Source organism: Pan paniscus, chromosome 4 (assembly GCF_029289425.2).
Source record: "Pan paniscus chromosome 4, NHGRI_mPanPan1-v2.0_pri, whole genome shotgun sequence".
In the NCBI taxonomy this organism is placed as follows: Eukaryota; Metazoa; Chordata; class Mammalia; order Primates; family Hominidae; genus Pan; species Pan paniscus.
Window position 1 is genome coordinate 121,942,883 of NC_073253.2, and position 9,666 is coordinate 121,952,548.

At 42.3% G+C, this 9,666-nt stretch overlaps 2 protein-coding genes across 2 annotated transcripts; one reads left to right on the forward strand and one right to left on the reverse strand.

The window, feature by feature from the left end:
• Window positions 1–67: 67 nt before the first annotated feature.
• Window positions 68–1,805, reverse strand: LOC100980126 (large ribosomal subunit protein P1-like). Its single transcript, XM_034961289.2, has 2 exons — window positions 1,791–1,805; window positions 68–1,061 (listed from the first exon to the last, which is right to left on the reverse strand). The coding sequence occupies exons 1-2, from the start codon at window positions 1,803–1,805 to the stop codon at window positions 696–698; spliced, it is 381 nt and encodes a 126-aa protein (XP_034817180.1). The 3' UTR covers window positions 68–695.
• SPMIP10 (sperm microtubule inner protein 10) lies at window positions 962–9,061 on the forward strand. Its single transcript, XM_003826679.5, has 3 exons — window positions 962–4,523; window positions 5,248–5,356; window positions 8,809–9,061. Exons 1-3 carry the CDS (start codon window positions 4,438–4,440, stop codon window positions 9,016–9,018), a joined length of 405 nt encoding a protein of 134 aa, XP_003826727.1. The 5' UTR covers window positions 962–4,437; the 3' UTR covers window positions 9,019–9,061.
• Window positions 9,062–9,666: the final 605 nt, after the last annotated feature.

Below are 9,666 nucleotides of genomic sequence, written 5' to 3' on the forward strand. Positions count from 1 at the left end.
TATTTTTAAAAGGTAATTGGATATTGACCCTAAGACAATTTATGGGAGGTGATTTTAGAAATAGTACATTAAGAAAGGTAATTATTCTGAATACTTAAATGCCACATATTAATGTAAATATTGCCAATTTTTCTAGCAAAAGTTATGCCTTTTAAAGAGCGTTGATGCCTGAAGCTACTTTATCTTCATCAAGATTGTTTCTTCCCCACACCTTCCTGGTTTTTTAGCAATAGGTTTTTTTTTTTTTTTTTTTTTTTTTTTTGAGACGGAGTTTTCACTTTTGTTGCCTAGGCTGGAGTGCAATGGCACCATCTCAGCTCACTGCAACCTCCGCCTCCCGAGTTCAAGCGATTCTCCTGCCTCAGCCTCCCAAGTGGCTGGGATTACAAGCACACGCCACCACACCCAGCTAATTTTTTTGTATTTTTAGTAGAGACAGGGTTTCACCATGTTGGCCAGGCTGGTCTCAAACTCCTGACCTCAGGTGATCCACCTGCCTCAGCCTCCCAAAGTGTTGGGATTACAGGCATGAGCTACCACGCCCAGCCAATAGTTGTTTCTTTAACATTTGGAAACCACTCAGATTTCTTGTGTTGCATCCTACTGCCATACAGAAAGCAGTGCTTCAATTTTTAAGGTTATTTATTTCTTTTTTTCAAAGTTTAGGTTTTTATTGAATATGCTATAAAAGAGGTTTAGTCAAAAAGACCAAAGCCCATGTCCTCATCAGATTCCTCGGATTCTTCTTTCTTTGCTTCCACTTTCTTCTCAACTGAAGCAGCAGCAGTGGAGGGGGTAGGATCTCCAGCTGCTGCAAGTCCACCAGCCCTTACATTGCAGATGGGGTTCCCGATGCTGACATTGGCTAGGGCCTTTGCAAACACGCCAGGCCAGAAAGGTTCAACATTTACACCAGCTGCTTTAATGAGGGCATTGATTTTATCATTATGCAGAATGAGGGCCGAGTAGATGTAGGCGAGCTCGGAGAGGGGAGGCCATGGCACGGGTGTGTGTGGGGCTGGTGCTGCTGGATGAGGTGCTAATCGCCAGATGAAGTGAGGCTCTCACCCCAATGTGGCCTTAGCTTCCTTGGAATGACCAAGCACCTTGGCAGCAGCTGAGGAAAGGGCAGTTTTTAAGGTTCTTTAAAAATTTATCGGCCCGGCATGGTGGCTCATACCTGTAATTCTAACACTGGGAGGCCGAGGCAGGCGGATTGTCTGAGCTCAGGAGTTCGAGACCAGCCTGGGCAACACGGTGAAACCCCGTCTATACTAAAATACAAAAAATCAACTGGGCATGGCAGTGTGTGCCTGTGGTCCCAGCTACTCGAGAGCCTGAGGCAGGAGAATTGCTTGAACCCGGGAGGCGGAGGTTGCAGTGAACGAAGATCATGCCACTGCACTCCAGACTGGGCACAGAGCTAGACTCCGTCTCCAAAAATAAAATAAAAAATTATCTAAGATGACTCTGAACCTTTCTGGCTATCCAATTCAAGATGTGCAAACTGTTCTTAGGTATGTATTCTTTTAGTTTATGCTGTCATCAAACCAGCATATCTTGCAGTAATTCTTCCTGCTTAGCCTAATAATATTTTTTCTACTTGCCAGTGGGTTGGACTTACACTAATAACCGTCCACCTCTCTGCTATAGTAGTTTAAACATTTATCCTCACTAGTAACCTTTCTTTATTAAAATCAGTTTTCATAACCTAAAATATTCTGCAATATGACAAATCTTAGGGGATAAAATAGGCTGGATTGGTTTGAGTTTAAACAAATTGGATTTACACTCTTGAGGTGCATGTAATAGATGGTGAAACATAAATGGGACACGTATCAGTTGTGCAGTATATAGTGATGTTGAGCATTTTTTCATTACTTGACCTTTGCATGTGTTCTTTTGAGAAATGTCTACTAAGATCTTTTACCTTTTGAGACAGGGTCTCGCTGTGTTGCCTGGGCTGGGAGTGCAGTGGCACAGTCATGGTTCACTGCAGCCTCGACCTTCCAGGCTCAAGCAATCTTCCTGCCTGAGGATCCATCATGCTTAGCACCACACTGGTCTCGAACTCCTGGGCTCAAGCAATCCTCCTGCCTCAGCCTCCCGAAGTGCTGGTATTATAGGCATGAGCCACCACACCCAGTCATTTTACCCAGTTTTAAATCAGATTGGTCATTTTTCACTGTTCTTTATGTAGTCTGGTTTTTAACCCCTTGTCAGATATATATTTTGCAGATGTTTTGTCCCATTCTGTAGGTTGTCTCTTCACTCTTGTTTCCTTTGCTGTGCAAAAGCCTGTCAGTTTGATGTAATCCCATGTGTTTATTTTTGCTTTTGTTGGCCTGTTTTGCTGAGGTCTTATTTTAAAAATCCTTGGGCCAGGCAAAGTGGCTCACACCTGTAATCCCAGCACTTTGGGAGGCTTGAGTGGGTGAATCACATAAGCATAGGAGTTCAAGACTAGCCTGGGCAACATGGCAAAACCCCATCTCTATAAAAAATTTAAAAATTAGACTGGGCGCGGTGGCTCACGCCTGTAATTCCAGCACTTTGGGAGGCCAAGGCGGTCAGATCATGAGGTCAGGAGATCAAAACCATCCTGGCCCACATGGTGAAACGCTGTCTCTACTAAAAATACAAAAATTAGCTGGGTGTTGTGGCACATGCCTGTAATCCCAGCTACTTGGGAGGCTGAGGCAGGAGAATCGCTTGAACCAGGGAGTCAGAAGATGCAGTGAGCTGAGATCGCACCGCTGCACTCCAGCCTGGTGACAGAGCGAGACTCTGTCTCAAAAAAAAAAAGAAAATTTTTAAAATTAGGCAGGCATGTTAGTGCACACCTGTGGTCCCAGCTATTGGGAGGCTGGGGTGGGAAGATCACCTGGGCCCACGATTGATTGAGGTTGAGGCTGCAGTGAGCCGTGATTGTGCCACTGCACTCAACCTTGAGTGACAGAGTGAGAACCTCCCTGTCTCAAAAAAAAAAAAAAAAAAAAAAAAAAAAAAAAAAAAACCTTGCCCAGCCCAATGTTGTAGAGTATTTCTGTATATTTTCTAGTAGTTTTGTAGTTTCAAGTTACATTTAATCCTAATCCATTCTGAGTTGATTTTTGTGTGTGGTGAGAGGTAGGGGTCTAGTCTCATTCTTCTTCATGGGGATGTTCAATTTCCCCAGCACTGTTTATTGAAGAGACTGTCTTTTCCCTCGTGTGTGTTCTTGGCACCTTTGTTGAAAATCAGTTGACTGTAGGTGGCATGCGCAATATATAAAGAGGAAAACCAGCCATGGACCAATACAGAATGTTAATTTGAAGTGATTATTTTTTAATTACTGAATAATTGTTCAGTTCAACATATTTTCTAGTATGTGTCAAATTTGTGTCACAAACATCTTCATTTTTAATTGCTCATTATAAGAATGATGTTCTACTCAAAAAGGAATTTGTTTTATTTTGTTTTGTTTTGTCTTGTTTTTTGGAGACAAGGTATTGCTTTGTTGCCCTGACTGGAGAGCCGTAGTGCAATCACAGCTCACTGCAGCTTCGACCTCCTGGGTTCAAGTGATCCTCCTGCCTCAGCCTTTCAAATAGCTGGGACCACAAGTACATGTGACCACGCCCAGCTTATTTATTTATTTATTTATTTATTTATTTATTTTTTGAGATGGAGTCTTGCTCTGTCACCCAGGCTGGAGTGGAGTGGCATCATCTCTGTTTGCCGCAACCTCTGCCCCCGGATTCAAGCAATTCTCCTGCCTCAGCCTCCCAAGTAGCTGGGATTACAGGCGCACACCACCATGCCTGGCTAATTTTTGTGTTTTTAGTAGAGAAGGTGTTTTACCATGTTGGCCAGGCTGGTCTTGAACTCCTGACCTCAAGTGATCCACCTGCCTCGGACTCCCAAAGTGCTGGGATTACAGGCATGAGCCACTACACTTGGCCAAATTTTTTTATTCTTTGTAGAGACCGAAATTTACTATGTTGCCCAGGCTGGTCTCAAATTCCTAGGCTCAAGTGATCCTCCTGCCACATCCTCCCAAAGTGCTAGGATTACAGGCACGAGCCACTGTGCCAGGCCAGAAGGGGGATTTTTTTTAAAGCCCTGAAAATAGCTCTGAGCTGGACACTTTTTTTTTTTTTTTGATTTAGAGTCTCACTCTGTCACCCAGGTTGGAGTGCAGTGGTGCAATCTCGGCTCACTGCAACCTCTGCCTCCTGGGTTCAAGTGATTCTCCTGCCTTGGCCTCCTGAGTAGCTGGGATTACAGGCACCCACCACCACACCTGTGAGCTGGACACTCTTAACTGCTACTGTAACTGCTGAGAGTTACTATGAAGTTAGCAAAACATTGTTACATCAGAGCAGCGTTGTCATCATAATTAGACTAGTGAGTTAGTGAAGTTTTAGATGAGAATTCCATCCATTGCTGTCAGGAATGGCTTCAGGGAAAGATACTTGTCCTACTTTGCCTAAACTCACTAACAACTGCTCTGATGAGAGTCTCTATAAATCTGCTAATAAGTAAGGACTTATGGGGTTCTGGGGTTTTTTGTTTGCTTGTTTTGCAACCTGTGAGCCACATAGATACGGTCAATAACTTTGTGTTACCCTTTGGCATCTATATAGAAAGCTTTATGTTTCAGAGGGAAATATGTGTGCAGGGAAAGCAAGTCTGACCTGAGTGTAGAGCATACATAAATTCAGAAGCCAATATAGTTTCTGTTTTTTGTGGCTGGCCAGACATTTCCTTTAGGCAGTCAGTAGGCCTGAGGCAAATCTAGGTGCCTTGCCTTTTCCCTTAAAGTCAAGTTAAAATGGGCAGGGTGCAGTGGCTCACGGCTGTAATGTCAACAGTTTGAGAGGCCAAGGTGGGTGGTTCACTTGAGGTCAGGAATTTGAGACCAGCCTGACCAACATGGCAAAATCCCAGCTGGGCATGATAATGCACTCCATCTCATTAAAAAAAAAAAAAAAAAAAAAAGTCAGATTAAAATGGACATTGTGGGCAAATTGTAAAGGACAGCATGCAGTTAGACTTACAGATACCTGGCCCTGACTTGATCTTGGTGATACGTGGGTACTTAAATGGTTATCTTTTAACTGAGTTTCAATGGCACAGCCGTCTGTCCTGCAACAGCAGGGGACCAAACATGAATGCACAACTGCCTCCAGTGCCTGGAATGATGCTAAAATGATTGTATTTGGCTCACAAGATATCTTTTCTTCTTGCTTTCCTAATCATCAGGTATGAAGAGATTCATTTGCCACGATTTTCATTAAAGCAAGGGATGATCCCAAGACGTTATGTTATGCCTTGGAAAGAAAACATGATATTCAGGAATGTGAATCTGAAGGTATTTCCCCATAAGCACACATAAGGAAAAAAAAAAACAAAACATTAAGCCAGATGCGGTGACTTGTGCCAATAATCCTAGCACTTTGGGAGACCGAGGCGGGTGGATCACTTGAGGTCAGGAGTTCGAGACCAGCCTAGCCAACTGGCGAAACCCCATCTCTACTAAAAATATGAAAATTAGCTGGGCATGGTGGCGGGCACTTGTAATCCCAGCTACTTGGGAGGCTGAGGCATGAGAATCTCTTGAACCCGAGAGGCAGAGGTTGCAGTGAGCCAAAACTGCGCCACTGCAATCTAGCCTGGGCAACAGAGCTAGACTCTGTCTCTAAATAAATAAATAAATAATATATATATATATAATTTAGTATATCTGTGATAGACGTGCATAACTATACAAAAACTATTTTGATGTACTGTCACAAACTTGCAAACAAATGTTAAATAGTAATATCTGTTTAAATAACCTAATTATATACCGAAGAATTTCAGAAACTCTACATCATGCTATCTTGCAGTTGTTAAACTCATCATCAGAAGATGCCATTAATATTAAAGGTACACTACAAAGCGTATATTTTTTAGATTATACTGCATATTCAGATAGAGAGGCATGGGAATATTTTGGCTAGTTTACACATGATTTACCCATTCAATGCTCCTGTTCAGTCAGCAGTTTTATTTATTTATTCCTTTTTTTCTTTTTCGAGACAGGGTCTCGCTCTGTCATCCAGGCTGGAGTGCAGTGGCGTGATCACAGCTCACTGCAGCCTTATCTGCTGAGCTCAATTGATCCTCCTGCCTCAGCCTCCCAAGTAGCTGGGATTACAGGTGCACATCACCACACCTTGCTAGCTTTTTGATTTTTAGTAGAGATGGGGTCTCACTATATCTTCCAGTTTGGTCTTGAACTCCTGAGCTCAAGCAATCCTACTGCCTCGGCCCTCCAAAATTCTAGGATTACAGGAGTTAGCCACCACACCGGGCCTACTTTATTTATTTATTTAGAGACAGGATCTCACTCTGTCACCCAGACAGGAGTGCAATGATGCAATCATGGCTCACTGCAGCTGCAGCAACCTCTTGGGCTCAGGTGATCCTCCCACCTCAGCCTCCTGAGCAGCTGGGACTACAGGCACATGCCACCATGCCCGGAGAGTTTTGGTATTTTTTGTAGAGATGGGATCTCTACTATGTGGTCCAGGCTGGTCTCCTGGGCCCAAGCGACTCTCCTGCCTCAGCCTCCCAAAGTGCTAGGATTACAGGCATGAACCACTGTACCCGGCTCCAGTCAGTAGTTTTATAACAGCAGGAAAACTACTATAGGTAAAATGCTGCAGCCACTGTAGAAGATAGTGAGACCATTCTTCAAAAAATTAAACATAGAATTACCATATGATTCAGCAATTCCACTTCTAGGTATATGCTCAAAATAATTGAAAGCAGGGATTCCAACAGGCTTGTTTTAAAACATTTTCTGGCTGGCGTGGTGGCTCATGCCTGTGATCCTAGCACTTTGGGAGGCGGAGGCGGGCAGATAACCTGAGTTCGGGAGTTCAAGACCAGCCTGGCCAACATGGTGAAACCCCATCTCTACTAAAAATACAAAAATTAGCCAGGCATGATGGCACATGCCTGTAATCCCAGCTACTTGGGAGGCTGAGGCAGGAGAATCGCTTGAATCCGGGAGACAGACTGCAGCAAGCCAGATCACGCCATTGCACTCCAGCCTGGGCAACAGAGCAAGACTCCATCTCAAACAAATAAATAAATAAATAAATATGTTTACTCAGACTTACTACAGTCTTAATATTAGTCTGCATTTCATGTAATTTAGTGGCATATCAAGGTCATTTTCAATGCCCTAAGTAGCTTCAGCATGGTGACAGTATTGACTTTTTCATTTATGAGAATTATAGGTTGTAAACTTTATAAGTTGAAATCAGTAAAGAAAAACTTTGTTTTGATTGCATCAAAACACTTATTCTTGACCTTACTTTTAGAGTATAATTCAGCATCATTTTTCAGAGCTATTTTACTTTTGCAATTTAGTTGACAGTGTTCCTACCAATGAAACTTAAATAAGTGAATTAAGTAAAGTGAATGTGCCCACACTGAGTAAATGCTAGTAAATGCTAACTTATGCTTTCCTTCCTTTTATTCTCACCATTTTTCCATTAGGAGTTAAAAACTGCATCTAACAACATTAAAAAATATAGCACACAGACTAGGTGCAGTGGCTTGTGCCTCTAATCTTAGCACGTTGGGAGGCTGAGACAGGGGGATAGTTTGAGGCCAGGAGTTTAAGACCAGCCAGAGCAACATAGCGAGATCCTGTCTATTAAAAAAAAAAAAATTATCCAGGCATTGTGGTGTGTGCTGTAGTCCCAGCTACTTGGGAGGCTAAGGCAGGAGGATTGCTTGAGCCTAGGAGTTCCAGGCTGCAGTGAGCTATGATTGCACCACTGCACTCCAGCCTGGGTGACAGACTGAGGCCCCGTCTGTGAAATATATATATATATATATATATTTATATATATATTTATATATATATATATATATTTATATATATATTTATATATATATATATATATAAATATATATATATATATATATTTGAAACACAGCATACCAGAGTTGGGGCTGCATCCCAAGAACTGACCAGAATGCTATTTGGCAATACTGAAGAATCAGAAGTAGATGTGTATTTAAGTTAATAACTTCAAACAGTTGTTATTTATTTATTCAACAGTCATAACAGCATCATCAAACTTTAAACCTTTTTGATACTTCGTAGTTGGCAAAGGTTTTTCATTCACATATATTTTATTTGCTACTCAAAGAATCCTTTAATATTCCCATTTTATATTTGAAAAAGCTGAGTCTTCTGGGAGTAAATGACTTGAAAAGGTCACGTTAAGTAGTGAAGCTAAAGTTCAACAATCTGCCTCCAAATATATCACATTTATAGTCCGCATGACTCTTTCATGCAGGTCAGATCACACTGACCCACAAAGCATTGCTTTTAGAAAAGGGATGTTCCTCTGTTCAGCAGAGCTTCCTTCTCAACAAAGATAGTTAGAAAAACTATTGGGAAACTTCCACCTCTTTTGGAGAGGGGACGGGGTCTCACTCTGTTGCCCAGGCTGAAGTGCAGGGGTGTGATCATAGCTCACTGCAGCCTTGATTTCCCAGGATCAAGGGATTCTCTTGCCTCAGCCTCACAGACGCGTGCCACAACACCCACCTAATTTTTTATTTTTTGTGTAGATGGGGTCTTGCTCTGTTGCCTAGGCTGGTCTCAAATTCCTGAGCTCAAGCAATCTTCCCGTCTTGGCCTCCCAAATTGCTGGGATTACAGGCATGAGCCATGGCTCCTGATGAAACTTCCCTCTTAATCTAACAAGAAAATGATGTTTGATGTGATACACAAAAGATTTTCTTTTCTCTTAGCAAGCAGAAGTGTGTGGGATCCATACTGGCCCTTTAGAAGACTCTCTGTTTTTGAATCACAGTGAAAGGCTTTGCCATGGGGAAGATCGTAAAGTTGTCTTCCAAAAAGGCCCACCAGAAATAAAAATTGCAGATATGCCTTTGCATTCGCCTCTCTCCAGATACCAAAGCACTGTGATTTCCCATGGCTTCAGGAGGCGACTAGTCTGATGAAAGAAGAATAAAATAATAAAGTGTTTCAATCTCTGCTCTCTTACTGTCTCTGATAAATGTTTAAGTTCGTTGTAAATTTGTATTTCACCTGCAAGTTCAATTTGTTTAAAGGTCTTAAGTCAGTTGTATAATTTATAGATTATACAACCTTTAGCAAGGAAACAGACTCTGAGATAATCTGAGATGAAGTGGAGGAAGAAGGAAAACTGCCTTGCTGACACTCATTTCACACTAACTACATAAGAATCAGCAGACCAGTCCAGTTCCACTGCCTAACCTTACCACATTCCTCTACCTTTCTCTCCTCCTCACTATATCTTTATTATTCATCCTCTTTGATCTTCAATGTCAGATGAACCAAACTGAAATAGAGTTGCAGGATGTTTAATTAATTTATTTATTTATTTTTGAGACAGAGTCTCGCACTGTTGCCCAGTGGCTCACTGCAACCTCTGCATCCCAAGTAGCTGGGACTATAGGTGCACGCCAGCATGCCTGGCTAATTTTTTATTTTTTGTAGAGATGGGGTTTCATCATGTTCCCCAGGCCAGTCTCAAACTCCTGAGCTCAAGTAATCCACCCACCTAAACCTCCCAAAGTGCTGGGATTACAGGTGTGAGCCACCACGCCTGGCAGGATTTGGAA

Excerpts from the sequence above, each read along its gene's own strand:
- SPMIP10 (XM_003826679.5), top strand. The coding sequence starts at position 4,438 with ATGGCTTCAGGGAAAGATACTTGTCCTACTTTGCCTAAACTCACTAAC. Across the intron at positions 4,524-5,247 it reads CTCTATAAATCTGCTAATAA|GTATGAAGAGATTCATTTGC; the intron begins GTAAGGACTTAT and ends CCTAATCATCAG. Across the intron at positions 5,357-8,808 it reads TCAGGAATGTGAATCTGAAG|CAAGCAGAAGTGTGTGGGAT; the intron begins GTATTTCCCCAT and ends CTTTTCTCTTAG.